The sequence below is a fragment of the Mus pahari genome, chromosome 19, assembly GCF_900095145.1.
Source record: "Mus pahari chromosome 19, PAHARI_EIJ_v1.1, whole genome shotgun sequence".
Classification (NCBI taxonomy): Eukaryota; Metazoa; Chordata; class Mammalia; order Rodentia; family Muridae; genus Mus; species Mus pahari.
In genome coordinates, this window is record NC_034608.1 from 72,709,268 (window position 1) to 72,731,904 (window position 22,637).

Here is a 22,637-nt window from a genome sequence, read left to right on the forward strand (position 1 = left end):
GAGAGAGAGAGATAATAGAACATAATGTATGTTAAGCTAATTGAAGCAGTTCTAGAAACTTCTAAACTTCCTATTAAGGAAATCATACTCTTTAAATTGGCTCAGCATGGTGGTGGTACATGTCTCTAATCCCAGCACTCAGAATAGAGAAACAGGCATATCTCTGTGAGTTCAAGGCAGGCCTGGTCTACATAGTGAGGTAAGACACCCAAGACTCTGTAGAAAGACAGTGTCAAAAATAGAAGGAAAGAATGAGTGTAGCCTCTAAATTAGTGGTTTTCAGCTTGTGGGTCGAGAAACGGTGGTTGCATATTAGATATCCTGCATATCAAATATTTACATTACAATCCATAACAGTAGCTAAATTACAGTTATAAAGTAGCAATGAAAATAATTTTATGGTTGCAGGTCATCACAACATAAGGAACTGTCTTAAAAGCTCCCAGCATTAGGAAGATTGAGAACCACTGCTCTAAATTAATATATCTTCATTCTACCATTGTGTTGAATACAATGGTTTCTAAAAGCTGTCACTTAAAGATTATTCATGGTGCTACAATGAAGCCAAACAACCATCCAGCTCATTGGGCCTTTTTCCAGCTCCCAGTGGCCACCTGGGATTCATCTCTGTTCTCTGATTCTGTGTTTCAAATCAGCTGCTCAAAGATACTATTGCTGTCAACAGGGTCCCTGATTTATTTAATCCTTCTCCAAAGTAGGTTCTGAAATTCTTACAATTTAACCCCTACTTAAGCCAGCAGCAACCCTGCAGGGACTAGCTCTTTCTTGCACTGGCAAGTGTCTTGGGAGGGCTCTGTGGCACCACAGTGGCCTGGGACAGGGAGCCCATCCTTTTCCCCTGCTGCTATACTTTATCCTTTCCACACACTAGCAACACAGTTTTCAATAGTGCTTCCCACTAATCCTTTCTGAAAATAGCAACAGGCAAGCACACTGTGTGTATCTAAGTCAGAACTCAATAAATGCCCATACTTCACATTTGAAGAAGGATCTCATTTCACTAATTTAACCAGGAATGGATAAAAACACTTATTCTAGCTTCGCATGGCCCACTTCTGTAATACCGACACTTACGAGGCTGAGGCAGGAGGACAGCAAGTTCCTGGCCAAGCAGAGATATATAGTGAGAGAAACACCACTTCAAAAACAAGGAAAAACAACACTCTTACTGGGTTTTAAAAAAAATAATTTTAATATACTATGTGCATGGTTGGAGAGGTGCCACTGTGCATATGTGAAGATCTGAGGACATCTTTCAGGAGTCAGCTCTCTCTTTCTGTCCTGTAGGTTCCAGGATTCAATTTAGGTCATCAAGCTTGGCAGCAAGCACTGTCTCCCACTGAATCAGTACAACATGGAAATATGGATTCAAAGAGAATAAAAGAAAAAGGAAGGAGTTTTAGTAAGTCAGAAGGAGATGAGACTAATCAAAACAAAAAAATCATAATTTATTTAGAAATAAATTATGGGTCTAAGTTTTTTTCCTAATGTATAAATCAGTCAGCTCATCAATTTTAAAGTTCTAAGCAAAGAAAAAGTCCCCTAACAAGAGATGACTTCTTATCTTTCCCCAAATCTTTACCCAAATAGTTCTATAATCCATAATAAAAATCAGAGAAGATTAAAAAAAAATCAGACTAGTTTGATAAATGACCTGAGACTCTTTCTTAAGATTAGAAATCTTCAGACTTATTCATAATCCCATCCTTCCTCCAGTCTGACTCTAGACTAGAATACTTTCTAGACTAGACTCTGGTTCTAGAAAGTATGGGGCTGACTTCCTAGAATACCCACTGATCTTTTGTTAGGCTTTTTGAATGTTCTCATGCAGCATTAAAAAAAAGAGAGAGAGAGATCTTTCAGTCTTCTTACCCAGCTTCACCAATGCTGTTACACAATTTCACAGCTAGGTTATCAGCACTGCCACTGTTAAATACAAACTCTTTGCTTTGAGTCAAGAATCCTTCTCTGTCCTTTTGCAGCCACGCCTACTCCCCCCCTCATGCAGCCATGCCCGCTTCCCCCTCTCACCTCCACTATTACTTGGCTCTTGCGTACCTCTAATCTTTCATTCATTTCTCTAATTCTGATATTTCAATCCTGTTACATAAACTTGTGCAGTGGTTAAAGTGTTTGACTCCCAAGCATGAGGGCTGCAGTCAGATCCCTAGAACTTCCACAGAGCGAGCTGGCTAGCAAGACTAGCCACATCTGTGAACCCTGGGTTTGACTGAAAAGACCCTGACTCCAGGAATAAAGTAGAAGAACTACCAAGGAAGATTCCTAACATCAAACTTGCACATGCAACGGTATGACAACCATGCAAGACAGCCATTAACATACACATTCACACAATGAAAATGGAGAAAAAGTAAGGATGTCAAGTAGAACCTTTTGTTCACCCAGTCTAGTTCTCTAAAGATTCATTTGCACATCAGTGGTTGGCTGTCTCTGATTGTTCAACAGTATTTCATAGTATGGATGCATTGTGATTAATAGTGGTAGCTTAAAATGTTAGTAGAATGGCTACCAGTTTGTTTACCCACTGAAGGACATCTGAGTAGTTATTGGCTATTGCAAATAAAGCTGTTATGAACATTTGATATGAACTTGAGTATTTATTTATCTGGGGGAAAATGTTCAGAAGCACGATGCTAAGCCATGTCTAGATTTGGGGTTTTGTTTGTTTGATTGCTTACTTGCTTGCTTGATTGCTTTTGGGGCTTTGTTTATGTTTTTGTTTTGTTTGGGGTTTTTTTTTTTTTTTGGTTTTTTCGGGTGGGGTGGTTTTTGTTTTGTTCTGTTTTGTATTTTAAGAAACCACTAAACGAAACACCAGACAGTATCATAGCTCAAATTCCCACTTGCGTAGTATGAGCAGTCCAAGTTCTTTTCATATTTATTAGTATTCTATTTTGTTGTGGTTAGTTTTTTAGCCAAATCCAGAGATCAAATTTAGATCAAAAACTTGCAAGAAGTATTTCATTCTCAATTTGTGGTGTTTTGTTCACAGCACTTGGCCATGCATTTTTAATATCAGCTACTTTAATTTTAAATTCCACAAGCTAATAATAATGTATTTGGACAAATTACTTAACATCTCTGGACCTCAATTTCCTTCTGTGTGAAATCTGCTCCTGATTGTCAAGCACTATATATATTAAAAGGATAATATGCCCAGGTGGTGATGGTGAGCGCCTTTAACCCCGGCACTCGGGAGGCAGAGGCAACCAGATCACTGCCCAGGCCAGCCTACTGGACAGAGCTAGTTCTGGGACAGTCCAAGCTACACAGAGAAACTGATGTGAAAAACCAAAAGACGAACAAACAAGCAAAGAGGAAAATGCATGTAAAGAATGTAGGATACAATGTGCTCCGTGTGTATGAGTTCGCTCCCTTTAAACCCCTTGACTTCCTGCTGGTTTCAGCTTTGTTCTAGGGTCTGAACCCAGGATCTCATGCACACTAGACTAGGACTACACCATTGACCTAGTATTCTTATATATTTGAACATATGTGGTTTATTTTAATTCCTTCCCAGCATCCTTAGGAATCCCCACTTCTTTCTTCCATTCATTCTGGCTATTGTTTTAAACACTGGTTAATGTAATGAAACAGCATGAAATAATTTCCAAATGTTTAAAGATTTATTTTATATATATATATATATATATATATATATATATATATGAGACACTACACTGTAGCTGTCTTCAGACACACCAGAAGAGGGCACCTGATCCCATTACAGATGTTTGTGAGCCAACATGTGATTGCTGGGAATTGAACTCAGGACCTCTGGAAGAGCAGTCAGTGCCCTTAACTGCTGAGCCATCTCTCTAGTGCTTTTCTACTTACTTTTCAGGCTTTTCTATTGCTTTTCAGGTGACTGCTTGACATCTCAGTCAACACCAATGGTAGCCCATCTCCAACTCTGTCTTTAGAATAAAATAGAATCAGACCTGCTTTTGAGAGCAAGAGATAGAGAGTTCAAATAAGAAAACGTGGATAATTCATAAACAGTAACAAATGACTCCACCATATGTAAATAAAATAACACAAGATACAGAAGTAATGTCCCACTTACCTTCATTTTGCCAGTGAATACAAGTTAGAGAAATGGCAGGAATTTGAATGGCATCTGAGTCTAGCATAGTGCTACCCAAATCATGAAATACCAGACCTGTATAAGTTATTTCCCCCCCTCCTTGCATTTGCTTTACTATCAAAAAATACAAAATTATGCACTAATATAAATATAATCATTGGCTGTAACACCTTCAGTTGGTCCTAGGTCAGCAGTTGCCCTGGGCATCTGAAAAAGGATGAGTCCAAGATGGATTTCTGGTGGCCATCTCCAAAGAGCACAGCCTGGGATGTGTGGCTATCTGTCTGGCTCCATTAGGTAGCAGACCTTCATCATGAATAAAGGGCTTAAAACAGTTCCTTCCATGTAATACCATGAAAAGAATGTGGGCAGAAACCCTATACAGAAGAACGGCAGGAGACACTCTGCATTCTCCCAGTGAGAAGCTCGAGCCAGCCACAATACTAGGCAGACCAACCATGGATCAGGCCAATATTTTAAAACCGTCCAGACTGACAGTTACCCTAAAATACTTAAGCCTGTTACAAGATTCTTCCTCTTCTTACCCCTTATTTATTTTTTTTCATGGGTTTATTATGTATATTATATAACAGTAAAAGAGCGTAAATATTTTTTTTTCAAATAAACATACATAAAATCTATTAGGCAGAGGTTTTAAGTAAAATCATACGAAAACCATTCCCTGGGTTATTTTCTTTCCCCGAGGTGTTATTTTTTTTCCAGATAGATCTTCATGTTGGGTACCAGTAGGGTATAAGTACATGGTTGCAGGTAACACAAAGGCAGACTGCATAGGAGCACCTCCCCATGTCTTTCCTCGCTTTCCCTCTTGTCTGAGAGTGAGTCCTGTTGTCGTGTAGACTATCCTTGAACTCATGGCGGCCTCTTGCCTCAGCTCTATGAGTTGCTGGGATTATAGGCATGCTCCACCATGCCCAGATCCCATGTCTTTCTTGACCACCTGAAGACACCGGAAGCTGACTTTTATCCTTGCAGCCTGCTGGAAAGCAATGCAGGCTCCTCAGAGAGAGCTCCTGAGGCTTGTGAGCTATCGGTATCCTCATGATCAGTCCTGTCCAGAAAACAGCGTGGCTTGCCACTCATTGTAGAACCATGCCAAAGAAAATGGCTAGGGCTCCTTAAGTACTTAGTATACACCAGACCCTCTACTAAGAACCTCGGGTGAATATCCTCACTAATGTTTGCTACAAAACAACTGCGACTCTTATCCATCCTTTACAGACGCAATCCCTGCAGCAGGGAATGGCTACCTAATGTTTCCAAGACCATACAGTTAATAGCGATGGTTGAGGATTCTCTGGACAATGTGCTTGATATGCACAGCCAGAGCCTCACCAGCTATCACTGAAATTTGCTTTTAAACAACAGAATGCATGTCAAAGACTGGCTGCAGCCTAATTGTGATTGTGTTTCTCCCTAGGATCAGACTACATCACTGACCTTGACTTCAATATCAAAGGTAAATTACAGTCATATTTTCAGGAGTTATTCTTGCAAACAGATTTTGAAAAAAAAAAAATGCATCTCATCAATTCTTGAAAGTACGTTAAGTCCCTTCTAACACAATGAACTGTGTGTGGCTTCTTGTTTCTTCAACAGTTTAAATTGCTGACCTCTAATATAATGAGAAAGAGACAGTATATCAGCCAGTTATTTCCAAGTATCAGAGATAGCAATGAGAGGAGAGAGAGAGAGAGAGAGAGAGAGAGAGAGAGAGAGAGAGAGAGAGAGAGAGAGCTGAGAAAATGTGTCGATTGTTAATGCAGCTAAATTAATACCATGTGATATTAATGCATTTAAGCAGAGAAACCACCAGTAAATTGCAGAGTCCACCCCCTTCTCATTCTGGAACTTTCTGATAAAATACAAGTAGGAGTATGAGCGTAGGGAAAGAAATAAAAATGTCTGTAGAAAAAAAAAACTGCTTTTGAGGGGAGGCTCCCTAACATGATTATATGTTCTTAGCTGTGCAAATTGAGGATTCAGATTTCTCTTCTCAGATGCCCCCATTGGAAATACCAAAGTCACGATTTTAAATGCAGTATAATTTACAAAGTCCAATCAACATGAGACAGACTTAAATGTTACTTTGTTACTGTGGCTATTTTTAGCTTTGATAACCCTTCATATTTATCTTTGCAAGTAGCAAGTGGCTTTAAAAGTAGTGCTAAATACCGCTATATCTAAAAAGAGAAATTTTCAACAGTAAAACAGCCAAGCAATTTAATACCTCAAGATGATGCATTAATTTTGTAATAAGGCAAAAATACCTACTTGATTCAATTCTGTAATTTGGTTACTGACATCATCTTTACTTGACTAACACAAGATGCACAGAAACTAACAATGTTTGGGAAAGTAGAAAGAATTATCAGGAATGTAAGGAGACACCTTCTTCCTTTCTTTGTCCCGAATTAATAACAGTTAAAATTCCTGCTTTCTTCCAAATACAACTTTTTCACATTTTGCTCAGCAATTTGGAGTATATGCAAATCATCTCACGGGTTGTTTGTTTGTTTTTTTTAAATCAATCCTTTATGATACCATGTATTGAGCTAAAAGGAGTGGTACATATTTTAAAGTTCTTATGTTTCAACATAATTTTAAAATTCACAGCAAGCCTGCATTTGCATATATAAAAGGATTTGCATATTTTCTTTGATTGGGTTTCTTCATCCACTTTAAAAAAAAAAAAACAATTAAAAAAAATCACTGAATTGAAGAAAACAATAGTCTTGGATTTAGCTTCTCGCCTTCCTGTTTATGAGCAAAGACAGATCTTATCCAAGAAACTGTTCTTTTTCACATCCTCCTTTTCTGGATCCTTCCTGTCTTTTTTATGCATCTCATTAAGCCATCACTTCAAAACTGCAGCTAGAAAAGCACTTGCTCATTTTCTCTGATTTCACATTTAACAGGGTTTTTGGTTTGGTTTGGGTTTGGTTTGGTTTGGTTTGGTTTTAGATGGATCACAAGCAATCTCTTAGAGAAAAACCCCAGGTCCTGGTTGGTGACTTCTGCAAAGGGTGGACCGTCTGTCCAGTGTACTGTCTGTTTGTCAGTCAGCAGAAATAAAGAATCCTATTGCCTACAAAGGTATTAGGAAAGTGCTCCCAGATGAAAGCATTTACCCAGTTCCAATTGTTTGAAAGTCTAAAATACTAAGGAAGATACTGTTCCAAGAGCTACTGTTTAAAACAATGCCATCTCTGTTCATAGTGAAATCTTGTTACTTAGAAATCTGAGTTAGTTTTTAAAATAATAGCTATGTATCCAAGAAGGAATTCCAAAGAAGCGTTCTTATGCCAAGCACATGGTTTTAATTATAATAACATTGGCTTACCTAAGTAAATGTGTACACCCTAATAATTGTGCCTTACATGTTGACAGTTTTGAATATTATTTTTGTTTTACTTTGTAAAAAAAAAAAAAAGAAGGATGCTGAATAATAATGTTGAAAATGCAATATCTATCAGTATCAAATTGCTGTGGTTTGTTGAAATTGCAAAATACTGAAGCTAAAAAAAAAGTTCTGTTGAAAAATAATTGAAAACTGCCCTGATTTTAAAAGAAATGAATATAGCTATATCCTTATAGGATAATGTCAAATAGAAAGTAGTCATAATCCCAGCCAATCATGTTTGTTGGTATTTAAATGAGAATAACAATGCCTTACGGTTATTTTCATAGTCGTTGACTTAACATGGGATTAGCTTCAACATCTTCATAATTATCTGAGATCACCCAATTGAAAGTGGTATGGTAAAAACATGTTAATGGTTATGACACTCTCATGACCATCTTAATACCAAACAGATTAACACACATGAAAGTAATAGCATAATTTGTACATGAAATCATATGCCAGACCAATTCTTATGGTAAAAAGAGAATCCTTGAAGTCTAACTACGATTTCCTATGCCTTGGAGTATTAAAGTGATCAGTTGCCTAGATGATGACATAAGAAGCGTGCGTGGGTATGTGCAACTCTGTGGACTTCAGATTTCATTCTTCCACACTGCCACTACAAGGTCTATGAAACCATCAGTCCTGAAATTTGCTTTAATTAAGACGGAGATGAGACTATAGAACAGTGAAACTATAATCCAGCTGGGATTGAAAACCAACGAGAAAAAAAAATGTTTAAACTATGTGAAAAGAGAGAGAGAGAGAGAGAGAGAGAGAGAGAGAGAGAGAGAGAGATTGCCGGTCATCATGGTTACAAATTTAGTTTATGGCAAACAAACAAAAACACACTGTACCTTAAACATTCTTCAGTAATATACTTCAGGTCATTATGGATCCCAGAGTCTCATAAAAATATCCCCTTCCTCAACTTCCCCTACTGTAAAAGCCTCATGAAAGGAAAATGGCCCATCTGTTTGCAAAGTGCTATGAAGTCATAGCTACTCACATTAACCCATCTTTCTTGAATCCATATAAAAAGACTTTTCATACAAGACCTCACTATTTGATAATCCTTATTACACATGATAAAGATCAGAATGGAGGGAGAAGTTTCCCCCATCATGCAGGTGCCTCCCCATTGAGGGTGGAAGTGAGTTTTAGATGACAGCCTCTTCCAGCCCCAGCCGGTCTTGAAAAGGGGGAGCTGGGGCAGACTTTAAATCATGTTGTTTCTACTTATGCAGGGAGAATCCATAAAAAAGAGATTTATTATTGTATTTTCTGTTTGAAATGCAATATTTGCTATTTTTTTTACTCCAAAAGTGCTCCTTAGTATAGAGCAGAGTAAATATTACAATTTCGTTAAACAGCCGCCAAGATTTAATTGTCTGTGAAATATAAGGCTTAGGAACTGACTTAACTACTGTTCTCCTGACACAAAAGAGGCTCCCAACACCGAGGGGAAGCTACCCCAGAGAGAAAGAAAAGTGAGCTAGAAGCCCCCAACCACATGTGTGGAAAAGCCTGTCCTAGGAACTTAGGGAATGGTTCTTGCGGGAGATTTAAAGGAACTCTGTACAAAAAGTCAAACAAGAACAAACAGCTCTGGCAAATACGACAAATCATGCTAGCAGTTTAACAGCGAGGGAGCAGGCGGAAATCCAGCAACCGCTAACACTTACTGAAGAAAATGTGACTGAAGAGGACAGAGAGAGGGGAAGAGAAGCAGGGGACAGAAAGGAAGCTGAAGAAACAACACTGGTGTCCATATGTGGATTCTGCATTTTGCTATTGTTGCATATACCTTGGTGGCTCGGCCAGGAAACTGGAAAGCCAGTGTTAGACTCCACGCTGAGAGCCCTTTGCACAGGGGTTTGGGCTAGGGCTCGGCCAGCTCCTAGCGACCCGGTCACCTAGTGCGCCCCTCTCCCCACTTTCACCCACTCCCCACCCCCACCCCTCGCTCCTCTCCAAGCAGTGTCTCTGCGGTCGCTTCCACCAGCGGCTCTGGGTGCAGAGGAGTCAGCGGGCGGCAGCATATTTGCCCCGGTGGCACCACAGGCACCAGCCAAGCCCGTAATTGCAAAGCAAACAAGGCTGAAATGTTGGATTCGCCTCCGTCCTGACAAGATCTACGCTTTTGCCGCCAATTTGTTTTTGCAGCTCTAGTTCAGGGCACTTGATTGAGGAAATGTTGAAAATAGCGGTGAGGGTTCTCCCTAATGAGACAGGGGTGTTGGGGGAAGCGGTGGCCTTCCCTCATCACCCGGGACTCCGAGGTGAGCAGTTAACCCCTTCCTGCCCGCATCGGGCGAAAAGGTCTTAGAGGAAGGTATCAACCCCTGGTTAGTTCCCAGCAGCGGATCTCTCCTGACCCGAATGTGGTAGACTCCCTTCCTCCAGTCCACTCCACAGAAGGGCATGGGGATGGAATGAGAATTTGGCCGGAATAAAAGGGGAGAGATCCATCATTCATCCCATGGCCTGGACCACTGGTCGGTACACGAGGAACTGATCCCACAACCCCATCCCCCACCTCGGTTCCCCTGCGTGGGAGTTGTTGCAGCACTGTGAGCATCGCCGCCCCACCACCCGGCAGTTGAACTCCTGTTTGCGCTGCTAAGGCCACCGAGGCAGGACGCTGTGAGTCGGAGAGACCCGATGCCCTAAGTTAGGCCTCACCGAAAGGGCGCACTTGGACCGCTGACTCACAAGTAGCTAGCTCCGGAGGTAAATTTAAAATAAAAGCAACTAAATATCAAAAACAAACAAACAAAACAGAAGAAGAAAAGAAAAGAACAGAAAAGAAAAGAAAATAACAGAAAAGAAAAGAAAAGAAAAGAAAAGAAAAGAAAAGAAAAGAAAAGAAAAGAAAAGACGAAGAGGCAGGAGAAAAATACATAAATAATTATTGAGCAGCTTGGTATCAGGCAACACTCTCCCTTGATCCTTTTTATCCAGCCCACATCCCTCTTTTATTTCCATCACTGTTTGAATGAAGACAGAAACTAAGGCACCCAGAGCACTGACCTTGGTAATACCAGTATTGAGGGGCCCTGGCTACCTCTTGAGTTTGGGGTATTTAGGATGGGTACAAGATAAGCCAGGTCAGAGTTGGTCCTGCCGCCTGCAAGCCAGATTGATTTGGAAGACACTTTCCCAGTGCCCGCAAAGGCTTGAGGTTGAAGGTCTGTTCCTTTCTAAATGACTTCCAAGTCACTCACCAGCTTTAATGGCCTTCAAAATAGACTAAAACAACCTTATGGCAATTAGAACACCCGGGTTTCTCTAAATCGCCTTCCCACCAGCTTTTGAGGGCATCTTTCTGTGCGAAACATTAGTTGTGTTGTTAGAGGACACAGACTCAGAAAGTGAAAGATCTGCACCCTGAGAACCACAGAAGTATATGCGTGGTCCCACCAGAAAGTTCAGAGAATGGGAGACTTGACATGGGCGCAAGGGGGGAAGCTAACCAGAAGACCGCCTATGAAATGGAAACACTCAGGAAAGACCGAGAGGCAACACTGAAGTGTGGGTTCTTCTCCAGCTTGGGAAGGTAAGCCTTTTGTCAAAGAGGTTGGCAAATCAAAAGGTGCCAGACCCACATTTGGCGACAGTGTGGGAGTCTGGTTACCACCAACCGACATTCATTTCACAGCTCCACTTCTATCTTGGAGAATGGCGGGTTGATCTAGTCTTGAGCCAAAATTCCAACCAGGTTTAAGATTGAAAGCCCGAGGTTTGGAGGTGATCAAAGTTGGTCGCCTGTGACTAGCTTTGGAACTTGTATCAAAGGGAATTGTCAAGAGTAGAGACAGTAAACCGGCACTAGGGGCGCTCTCACCAGAGACCCTGACTCCATGAGCACTACACTGTTACTCTTTTCCCTGGGGTCTAATCTGATATGTACCTTGGCCAATCCGAAGTTCTTTCTGAAGTCACACTCTCCTGTAGACCGGAAGAGAAGACCCCCAGGAGGTGACGAATTGCTCGAGAATGAACTGTGCCTTCTGTCGGCAAAAGAAAAAAAAAAAAAAAAAGGCATCAGCCCCACGGATTTAGTGAAGTCTCCAAATGTATTTGAAATGGAATTCTCCTTTTCCTGTATGCAAACATTTGCTTCCTTTGAAGTTGGATGCTTTGCAAGAAAAATGCGGTTCCCCTTTTTTTAGTCCTAGGGTTTGGGGCCTGTGTTGACTTAAATGAGCACTCTCACACAAGTATTAAAAAGAAAAGCATTCTCTTTTGGAAAATAGAACAAAGTAGCGCTTCTCCAATCAGAGTGCAGATACATAATCTGTAACAACAAATTTGTGCGCATTTCCAGCAAGCATCCTGCCTTCTCTGTTTACATTATAACTTTGCTGCCCGCAATTATTTTTATTTTAATTTTCTGTCACTTTAACAGAAACCAGATCCTTTTCTTTTAATGTTTTGTACACAGCATGTTCAATTTGATAAGATGTTCTTTCCTATCCTCTTTTAGCTAGCCTTTCCTTGTTTAGAGTTCTGTATCAGAAGTTTCTAATATTTCTCCCTCTTTTTTTTTTTTTTTTTTTTGAGAATTTGTCCCTGTCTTGCTTTATTTGTTTGTGTGAAATTTAGTTTGAAAGGAGATCAGAGAGACCAGGAGGGGTTTGTAATAAGAGAATGACCGAATGACCCAAAGGCTGATTATCTATCATTAACTGGAGACTTGGTGTACCCAAATTACCAGGAAGACCTCAGTCTGCCGGATCCTTACCCAGCCAGAAAGGCAACCGTGGAATGCACACGCTGAAAAAGACTCATGACATTGCAAGTGAGGACAGTGCTTGAACATATTTTCTTAAAGGAATGCTCCTTCAAAACTCAGCTCCAATTGAAGGAATAAATTACTAGATCATAATATGTTATGGACAGGTAAAAATCTGTATCCCAGTGCTAACTTTACCAATGTTTTTTGCAACTAGCTTTCTCGTATTGTTTCATTAGAACCAAAATTGCAGTTAATTGTCTAAACTCCAGAGAATATTGAGAAATCAAGACAAGCTGCTTTTGATCTGCTAAACCCAGGGCTTGTAAAAATCGAAGTTTGCCATTAATATTGACAATAAAAGTGTTTCTTTTTGTTAACCTGAAACCTAACCTATCCTGGCTCAAGTCCCTTGTCTCTAAGCAAAGACTGTAGAAGAATGCAGGAAAAGCTTGGAGTGAACTGTCAGAGGTTAAAGAAAAAAAAAAAATCCATCTATGCGGTGCAGCAAATGAAGTCACATTGAAGAGTCTTGCAAGGAGTATCCTCAACATGGCAGTTAAAACTGGGAAGGAAAGGGGCTCAAGTCACAAGTCAGTCCTTCAGTCTCACAAATGACACCTCAGAAGCTCCACGTGTTACGCAGCCATTTCATTCCTATTTATCCTCAATCCCAGGCTGTATGGCACGCTTGCTTAAATCCATTGCTGGCTAGTTCCAAAGAGTATAAATACAAAATCATAGTCATGTTCTCATCTGAATTCTGAATGACTTATTTACAGCTTGGAGGGAATAATTCCCTTTATAATCGACTTTTATTTTTATTATTGTGTTTTTAATTGCTTTTTTTTTTTAAGTTCTATGAGTGAAAGCCAGGGCCTACCTCTCAAATGCACACCCAGCACTGAAATATTCCTGTGTGTGCAATTCTTTGTGTATGTTTTATAAATCCTGTGGAATGTATTGTCTTATAGCATTTTATTCTAAACTCAGTATTCTACTACAAAGTGGCAAAGATCAGATCTATCATACTTCTTGAGACAACTATAATAACATATATTATGTTTAATGGTATTATATATAGTATTATCCTTTGCAATGCCAGTTCACAGGACGTTTTATGATGCCTTTAGACTGAATGAGTATTTTTAATTTACGAATACCTGTCAGAGTACCAAATTCTTCTTCATCAATGAGAACTCTCCACGGCAGCAACATATTTTCCCGTTAATGCAAGAATGCAGTCATGGGTTATTGAAGAAAATAGAAGGCCAACTGCTGGTCATAATAAATAGTAGGATTTTCCATAAAGAATCTAAGGACAAACTAGTGTTTCATTCTTCCATAAGTCTTGGATTCAGTGACAGGGTTAAATAAAATATAAACCACAACACTTCTGGGGAGTAAAATTGGGGAAAGCAAAGGAGGGAGCAGAAAAATAGGAAAAAATGTACAGGGACATAGGAAGCCCTGACTTTAATATTTCCTAGGCACAACTGTACTGGAGGGTTCATTTTTTTAATCATCCTCTCCAGGGCCATTACTGCCTTTGAACCAGCCCCTCCCTCCTCTAGCTGCACAGATCTATTTTGAATGGAGAAATGCACCCAGTGGCAGGGGGCTTACTCCCCAAATGCCCCACCCTTCCCCAAAATCCAAGAAGAAATTCCTCAGAAGAAAAGAAAGCCACGTGAGAGTCAAGGGCACCTTCGCCTGCCCTTCATTTTTTGAATGGGACACAAAAGTTCAATCGACCAGATTCCCTACTTTACAGCTGTCTACTTTGAAACAATTTTGTCACGTCTGTACACAAATACCCAAAAGAAAAAGAAAAAGAAAAAAAAGGCTCTCTCAGAGGGAAGCTTTGGCTGCCACTCAGCACTTAGGTCTTGTTCTGGATGTCCTAAAACATGGTGGGACTAAGTGGCTAACAGGAAATGTGACACAGTGCCTTCCCAGGAGGGAAAAGGCCTGCAGGGTAACTAGGGTGTGGCAGAAACAGTGTCTTTGGCTCAGGTGAGGCTGAGGTTACATCTTCAGTAACAGATTCATTTTCTTGTCACCTTCTGGGTTGGTATTCCTTTGGGGTTCTTAGCATGTTCTGGAGTTCACTTTGTTACAGATATTTTGAGGAATCTTCCCAATCAATTCCACTACTTCAGAAGGGAAGGTAAGAAGGGGGCTTGAAAGATGATGAAGGGAATTGAGCCATAATTCCTGTAAATATAAAATGTGTGTTTATGGCCTTCTGTCCTGGTTCTTTTCAGATCCAGTTTATTTGGAGTACTCATGGGCAAAACACGAGATACAAAATTGCCCTTGCCTTTGAAATAATAAATACTCGGAAAAGACCTGTATTTCCCCTTAAAAAGAGACTGAAGTTTAAAAAAATATTTAGTTTTAAAACAGAGCTTAAAAGTCATATCTCACATAGGGCAAAAAATGTTTGCAATGGGGTCCCCAGCCTTTTTCTTGCCCTTTGAGTCTTTTCCAGAGAAAGTGGTAGTAGAGGATAGAGACAAGTAACATGGACACAAAGTAAATGTTTGAAACTAGCCTTGTCCCTTCGGCTGAGGCTGAGCTTGTGATGTACAGAGCTGTAGACACACCATCAGCCTCAGAGAGGATTATGGACACAGAATCTCCAACACTCCCCTAAACCTGGGCTGCCTTCCGGTGATGATCTGCAGACCCAGGGTCACTCGGCCCTTAGCCTCCCAGGGGAGAGATAATCCTCTATAGTATTCCTCCCTAGGCACCCAGAATGGCCCACAACCAACAGATCTATGGTGTTTGAGAATTCTAAATGTGTATCTTAGAGAGCAGCTCACCAGAGGCCCCGCTTATACAGCCCAAGAGTGAGGGAGCAGGCTGACATCTAAGCTTGAAACTATATACCCACATTCTTCTTCCACCTTCTTCCTGATCACCGAGTGCCAACTTCCCTGTCACATCACCCTGTTAGTTCTCTCATAACCACCCCCTGGGGTGGGACAGGCTTCCTAAACTGGGGACTAATTTAAAATTGCATCTTAGATTCAGAGTTTGCCAAAGCAGCAAGTTTACCTGACAGTCCAAAATTACTGAAGTAAAAGGTATCAAAAATGCTAAAAAGAAAAAAATGAACAATTGCAGTAAGTCTAGCTCGGAGCCAGCCAACTACTCGTGGTAGATACCACCAAAATTTACCCACTGGTCCCCTCTCTCCAGTTACCTACAGAATGCTATCCTACCACTCTAATCTCTGGGTTTGAGTTCCTAAGATACGTGAAGCTTTAGACCCCTGGATTGTAGTAATTAACTGATAATGGTGCTGTCAGTGAGGAGTGATGGTCAGATTAGCATTTTTTACAACCCCCTTTCTGTCCCATGTTGTCCATTTCTTTTATCACTTGTGAGGGTGCTATCTGGAGCTAAGAATCCATACCCCTACTTTTTGTTGTTGTTGTTGTTGTTGTTGTTGGTGGTGGTGGTGGTGGTGGTGGTGGTGGTGGTGATGGTGATGGTGGTGGTGGTTTCAATTTTAAAAGCAGGAAGGGAGGTGGAGGGAGGCTAAAAGTAGCACTTTCTGATCCCTAAATCCTGAGGCTGCAAGTGAACAGATAGCTTCTCAATCCCCAGCCCTATCTTTCTCTGGATTCTTCTTCTATCTCCCAACACCCTAGAAGTCTATTTCCTGAGGCAGCCAAAAAACACCTTTCCTAAGATTTTTTTTTAATCTGTTATTGGACACAACATATTCATCTTTCCTAGTCTACCTGTTCCCAAGGCCTAAATGTTTTTATAAACAGTTTTTTTTAATGTATCAAATGTCAGAGGCTTTAACTACCAATATTTACTGATTCAGGGTACCCCTCCTGCTAAAAATGTAAACAGAATTCTCTACCACATTAGCTCTACTTCTTTAAACCACTCTCCTTGTACCCCAAGCTGCAGACCCACCGAAGCTGGAAAGCAGAGCCTATGTAAGTCATTTTGTTCTGCTACCAAACTGGAGCCTCTGGACTAACCAGCAAGACTTGTTCCAGCTACTCCCCATCCTGAATTTGTTCTGTCTTAGGACCCTCTGATGGGGGGCTGGCCTTCTGTAAACAGAAGAAAGGCCACAACCTTTAAGTTCTCCCCGTCTCCCACCACCCAGCTCAAAAGTCTTTTTTTTTTTTTTCCCTCCAAACTCTCCGTGAGTTTACCACAGGGCAGTTAGGTCTCAGCCCGGGTACCATGGGAGAAGAAGACGGGCTCTCCTATTCCTTCTGATGTGGCCTTGCAGACAGAATCACGGTCAGCCAGACTCTAGGGACATGGGAAGGATTGTCCATGCAGGATTCTTAGCTTAGGGTTCTCTTTGATGTCTGGGACCAGAGTGCTTCTGCCTCCAAAAAGCGATGCCAACGGTGGGAGTCACTTGTGTCCCCTCCGCTTGCCTCCTCAGGTCCAAGGCCAGCTCTCAGTGTGATCAAATTTACAGCCTAAGGGCTTCTGTTGACACCCCGTTACACACCGATCTCCTTCATGTGAGTGAGAAGAAGAGATCCTCATACAGGCCGGGGGGGGGGGGTGGTTTCGCCTCCTTCCACTGACCGCCCCTACCCCGCGCTGCTGGGGAATCCGCCTAGGTGCCCCGCGGCCCGCTGACTTACAAGTGGAGATCCACTTTCCGTTCTAATGCGTTCAAGATCGCCAAGGCAAGCAGTCTAAACATCCACGAGCTTTCCTCCCTGCCTGTCTCTTAAACGTCCGTTTAATGGCTCCCCTCCGATAACTAAACCTGCTTTCCACAGATGCCCGCTTTTATGAGGGAGGCAGGAATGCAGAGATATATTTATATGTTTGTTCATAAAAACTAGAAAATAAGCTCCGAACACGCTGTAAAAACTATTCAGTTACTTACCAAACAGGCTAGTTAAGCAGGAGGAACACGGATATTCGCCACACCACAGATTTGAGAAATCGAGGTGCCCTACTTTGAAAATCTTCGCAATCTCTGTTAGGGTTGCTGCAAATGAGTGCGGGCACAAATTGAAGGTCTCATCCGCGTTCTCAGCAAGTTGTCATCATAACCTGGGTCATCCACTTCAATGCCTAAGCCAACAGGCCACTGAAACTTTTTTCAAAGTGTGCCGGGTCAAAGGAGCGCGGGCGTTCTAGCCTGGTCAAAGAGACTCACTCCCAACCGCACCTTAATGGGATTCCAGACCGCCACCTCCAGACTCTTGTCGCCACCACCACCACCCACTCACCCACCCCAAATCCCCTCCCCAGCCCAGCACAAAACTATAGGAGGCTGCCGGCTCAGTTTTCTGCCTCGGTTACCTACAAAACACTTGAAAAGGCATAATCTGTGTTCCTTCCTCTATTCACCCCACCCCATCAGAAAAGAAAGTGAAATAATACTGTACCTGGTTTAAGATTCTTCAGTATTGGGGAAAAATATTTTAATAGCGAAGCATCTGTTAAACACTTGCATTAACCTATGGCTGATAAAAGTTTTTTTTTACCCTGCCCCCCCCCGTTTTAATTATCTTATGGTTATGAGTGGACAACCAATCCTAGAAGAGGACCTAGGCAATTAGCAACGTGAACATCAAAAAGTTTTATTGCGGAGAGCGCGAGGCGCCGCCCCCGCCGCCCCGGGATTGGCGTGAGGAGCCTCTGACGACATATATTAACCCGAGCGGCCCTAAAGATGTAGCTGTACATGGAGATCTTGCTGGGAAAATCGGCTTGCTCCCCTCACCGCGTCCAGCCCAAGAGAACCGCCGCCGCTGCCACCCGGGAGCTTCCGCGGCCACAGTCTGTGCACACCCCTCCGAGAGTCCATTCGCCGCTTCCCAGCTCCGAGGCGCCTTCAGAGGCCCAAGATTCTTGTCCAGAGAGGAGAGGATCTTAGAAAATGGATGCGCTGAGACCTCTCTGCAAAGCCTCCGAGAGAGCCTGAGAGGAGCGAGGACGGACACGTTCCTTACAGCTTTAAAAACAAATCACACTCAAGGACCAAAACAACAACCAAATAATTTTTATTAAAACAATAAGCGCCCAAGAACCCAGATCGAGCTGGTGGGGGAGGGGAAGGGGCGGGAAGGGGAGGGTCGCACCGAGGTAGCTCCACGCTGAGCAGCGACCCCGCCGCCTCCCGGCACAGCCGGGCCGGCTCCTACAGCCCCAGCTTGGACTCGCCCCGGATTCCAGGTCGTCTTCGGAGTCAGGAGTCCCGTGGCCGGCGTCTGCGGGACAGCCTCGCGGGAGCCGGCCGGCACTTTTGCATGAGCACTGGAGCGCTCTGCCTGGTCGTTGCAGCGGGGAACGCGGGAGCCGGCGCGCGGGCTGTAGAGCCGGGCGGGCGGCGGCGGCGAGCAAGGGCGCACCGTGCCGGGACCAGCTCGCCGCGTCCCATGGGGAGCCGGCGGTCGCGGCACAGCTGAGGCGGGCCCGGCGGGCCAGGCGCGGGCCCCGGGCTGCAGCGGCCCTCTCTGCGGCTGCAGGGCCGGCCCGGGAGCCCGGGGGTTGGGGGGTGGGGGGTGGGGAAGGCCGCCGATCGCCGAGGCCGGGGCCCGATCGGAGGGCGCGGCGGGGCTGCGCGCACGCTGGGGCGCGTGGAGGGCCACGGAAGGCGAGATGAGTCTGGTGGGGGGCTTTCCCCACCACCCCGTGGTGCACCATGAGGGCTACCCGTTCGCCGCTGCCGCCGCCGCCGCTGCCGCTGCCGCCGCCAGCCGCTGCAGCCACGAGGAGAACCCCTACTTCCACGGCTGGCTTATTGGTCACCCAGAGATGTCGCCCCCCGACTACAGCATGGCCCTATCCTACAGCCCCGAGTACGCCAGCGGTGCCGCGGGCCTGGACCACTCCCATTATGGGGGAGTGCCGCCCGGCGCCGGGCCTCCCGGCCTGGGGGGGCCGCGCCCGGTGAAGCGCCGGGGCACCGCCAACCGCAAGGAGCGGCGCAGGACTCAGAGCATCAACAGCGCCTTCGCCGAGCTGCGCGAGTGCATCCCCAACGTGCCCGCCGACACCAAACTCTCCAAGATCAAGACACTGCGCCTGGCCACCAGCTACATCGCCTACCTCATGGATCTGCTGGCCAAGGACGACCAGAACGGAGAGGCGGAGGCCTTCAAGGCGGAGATCAAGAAGACTGACGTGAAAGAGGAGAAAAGGAAGAAAGAGCTGGTCAGTACTAGGGGACCGAGGCTGGTGAGGGGCTCGGGGTTCTTGGGACCGCTGTTCTGGTCTCTCCAGTCCGGCTGCGAAATTGTGTGCCGCAGTCTTTGCGTAGGGAGCCAGGTTGTGGAGTAGGGATGTTTTCCTCAAAAGCAAGAAAGGGAGGATGTCAGCAGCAGAATGTCTTCCTTCAAAGCTGCAAGCTCCTCTATCCATTTAGGACCAACCTCCCAGTGATTGGAGCTCCCCAATCTCCCAGTCACACTGGCCAGGTCCCCTCATTCTGTGTTCATTAAAGCTATCTTTGACCTCCAACCCAACTTTTCTCCTAAATATTTCTAAACGAAGTTACCTAATGACCTCTCGGTTCCTGTGATTCCACTATTGATCGCATCCCCCACTCCAAAACCGAGGCTGCCTCTGACTCTAAACAGTAAGAAAATGTCGTGCTTGTTCACATTGCTAGGGCACGCGGGAGGTAACGGTAAACACTAAGTACCTTTAACTTCTAGCGTACAAATGCAGCTTTAGTTTCTCTTTGACAATAATGTTAGAGCATAAATTCTCCCCCCAAGTAATTCACGAGTGTTCCTAAGTTTATTTGAGTGAGTTTGTGCACTTGAAGAGTAAAAGATATAAACATTGTGGTCATTGTTATCAAGTCTAACATGAAGTTATGCCGAGCCACTTGAAGTGTTCTCGGGTTCCTACCAACTGCCGGCAAAGTAATGGAGTTCTGGATAGGGCATGACCAGGAAAAACCCAAGAAGCAATTCCATTTGTAGAGATTTTCTCCTTTGCCGCTTGCAGCCCTTTGATTCATGCATCATGGAATGGACTTCTGAATAACTAGAGATTTCAAGGGCCTTGGAGGAGACAAACTGCTGAACTCAGTGTACAGAGCTGCTGCTGGCTGGCCGGAGAAGCCCAGGCCAGAGCAGTGGGGCTTTTAGATATGGGTTCGCTATTGAAAACAGAAGGCAGATTTAGCACTGGTCTCTGCTTCCTCTCCTGCAATAGCAGGAAGGAAAATAAGAACCTAGGCTTCGCAGTTACCGACTAAAAATCGGCCATTTGTTTATAAACTTGCTGACTGGGTCCTTGAGCATTTGGAGAGGAGGCCTCGGCGGTAACCAAAGCATTGGAAACCAGCTTAACTTGTCTGCAGGGGCCGGTACCCGCACCATCCCCTTCTTTAGGTGTTCCCTCGCACCCTAGCACTCTGTGTCCTCTAGCCCAAAGGCGAGCTAAGGTGGCTGGGACCAGGCGCTAAACCTCTCTTTCCATTTCTCTCCCTCTCGCCCCCTTTCTGTTTAGAATGAGATCCTGAAAAGCACGGTGAGCAGCAACGACAAGAAAACCAAAGGCCGGACAGGCTGGCCACAGCACGTCTGGGCCCTGGAGCTCAAGCAGTGACGAAGAGGAGAGCAGTGGGCCGGGGGCCAAGGCGCCAGATGCAGACCCAGGACTCCCCGAAAGCCCTCGGGCTCCGTTCTGAGGACTTCTTGCAGTTGGATCATCCGGTTTATTTATGTGCAATTTCCTTCCCCCTCTTTCTGCCCGCCCCATCCCACCTTTGAGCATCCGCTCCCCACCTCCCTCTCCAAAAAAAGGTGGATATTTGAAGAAAAGCATTCCATATTTTAATATGAAGAGGACACTCCCGTGTGGTAAGGGACCCCCGTCATTCTCTGTGTGTGAATGTTCCCTCTTGGCTGTGTAGACACCAGCGTTGTCCCCCGCCTCCTTACCCAACTCTTTCCAGATAAAACAAAGTGGACACTAGTGCATATGTGAAGTGTATCTTTTTAATACTCGGCCTTCGGATATAAATATCCCTGGGGGGTTATAAAGTTTTATTTCATAGCAGAAAACAGGGCCGCTAATATTTCTGTCGGGTCGGTTATCTAGTGCTGTCACATTTCAAATGTCATTGTCCCCTAGTCGAAGATGTTTCCACCAGCTTCTTGTTTTTGTGCGCTTCCGTCCTCTAAAACTAAGTGGAATTTAATTAATATTGAAGGTGTAAACTTTGTAAGTATTCAATAAACCACTGTGTGTTTTTTTTACAAAAAAAAAACTAATCTTTACATGGGTGATACCTCGAAAGAATTTTGAAAACAAAGCTGTTATACTTGTTTTCATAATATTTAAAATATTCAGAAGTAAACTAAATTATCATAATTGCCTCCAATTTTATTTAAAAGAGTCAGTGGTTCTAATCAATCAATATGATCTAAGGCTCCCTAGATGAAGGAGCTGTTATTAAAGCGAACTGTCCTGGTGAAAATCCTGACCAAAGGCCTGGGCTTCTCTCCAGACCTGTCTCTTTTCTTCTTGCCGAAGCTCCCAGGAGAGTATCTGGTTGGGAGAAGGGCCTGCGCCTTCCCCAGAAGGTATAGGTGGCCTTGTTTTATAGGTATCTATCAGAAGCCCTGTGCCTGGTGCTTCGTTTTGTGTTTGGGGAGCTTTTTTTTTTTTCTTTCCTGTGGAGGAGGTGTGAGGAGGATCCCAGGCCTTATTACAGGCATAGGAAATAGTCTGGGGCGTTTAGTTCAAAGAAGAGGGCTTTTATCCAAGTTTTTTTTTTTTTTTAAGAGAGAGAAAAAAGAGAGAAGGGGGTTTTGCTAGCTGTCCAGATCGGAAGATTCTCACATGAGCAGTGGCGGTGGAGGAGGGGAGTCTTTTGAAAGAGTCTATGATTAGGTAACAAGGAATTTTACGTCAAGTAAGAAATCGCGAACAAGACCACAGATTTAAAGGGGGGCGAGGGGTTGGGTTAGATTTACAAGGAGCTATAGGGAACTCAATATTAACTGCTCGGTGCCTGAAGTCTTCGAAGCTCCAGCTCGAGCAAGTGGCAAGTAACCCCCTGAATAGCAGCCGCCCAGAACTTCACCCCCCCTTCCTGGGCTTCGCTGTTCTGGGGTCCTGTACTATCCCAGAAGAAAGTTCACCCCTGGTTCTAGAAATCAAAGAAGCTGAGTGCTATTAGGAACGGGTGGAAAAGTGGAGAAAGGCGAACAACAGTATTTGAAAGCTGCTCGTTTCGTGAAGCTCCATGCAAAGAAATCTGGTGTTGTAGAGCCTTGCCAAAGGGTTTCCAGCGTTAGCCATCCTTTGGGTGATAGTCACACTCCTCGGGGAGCCAAAACCCTCGAGCGTTCCCAGGGTTCACTTGT

The 22,637-nt window shown here is 43.9% G+C and overlaps 1 protein-coding gene and 1 long non-coding RNA gene across 4 annotated transcripts; one reads left to right on the forward strand and one right to left on the reverse strand.

Annotated features, from left to right (window-relative positions):
• Window positions 1-1,190: 1,190 nt before the first annotated feature.
• LOC110336186 lies at window positions 1,191-17,849 on the reverse strand. 3 transcript variants are annotated; one of them, XR_003842519.1, is made up of 5 exons: window positions 17,694-17,849; window positions 17,186-17,290; window positions 11,470-11,569; window positions 3,880-3,983; window positions 1,191-1,360 (listed from the first exon to the last, which is right to left on the reverse strand). It is a non-coding gene; the product is annotated as an uncharacterized LOC110336186 (long non-coding RNA). The 3 variants fall into 3 exon arrangements; XR_002381202.2 differs by having other exon boundaries at window positions 3,880-3,986; XR_003842520.1 differs by lacking the exon at window positions 17,186-17,290 and having other exon boundaries at window positions 3,880-3,986.
• A 133-nt stretch (window positions 17,850-17,982) lies between these two features.
• On the forward strand, window positions 17,983-21,620 carry Hand2 (heart and neural crest derivatives expressed 2). Its single transcript, XM_021219297.2, has 2 exons — window positions 17,983-19,464; window positions 20,773-21,620. The coding sequence occupies exons 1-2, from the start codon at window positions 18,910-18,912 to the stop codon at window positions 20,869-20,871; spliced, it is 654 nt and encodes a 217-aa protein (XP_021074956.1). The 5' UTR covers window positions 17,983-18,909; the 3' UTR covers window positions 20,872-21,620.
• The last annotated feature ends 1,017 nt before the right edge of the window (window positions 21,621-22,637 follow it).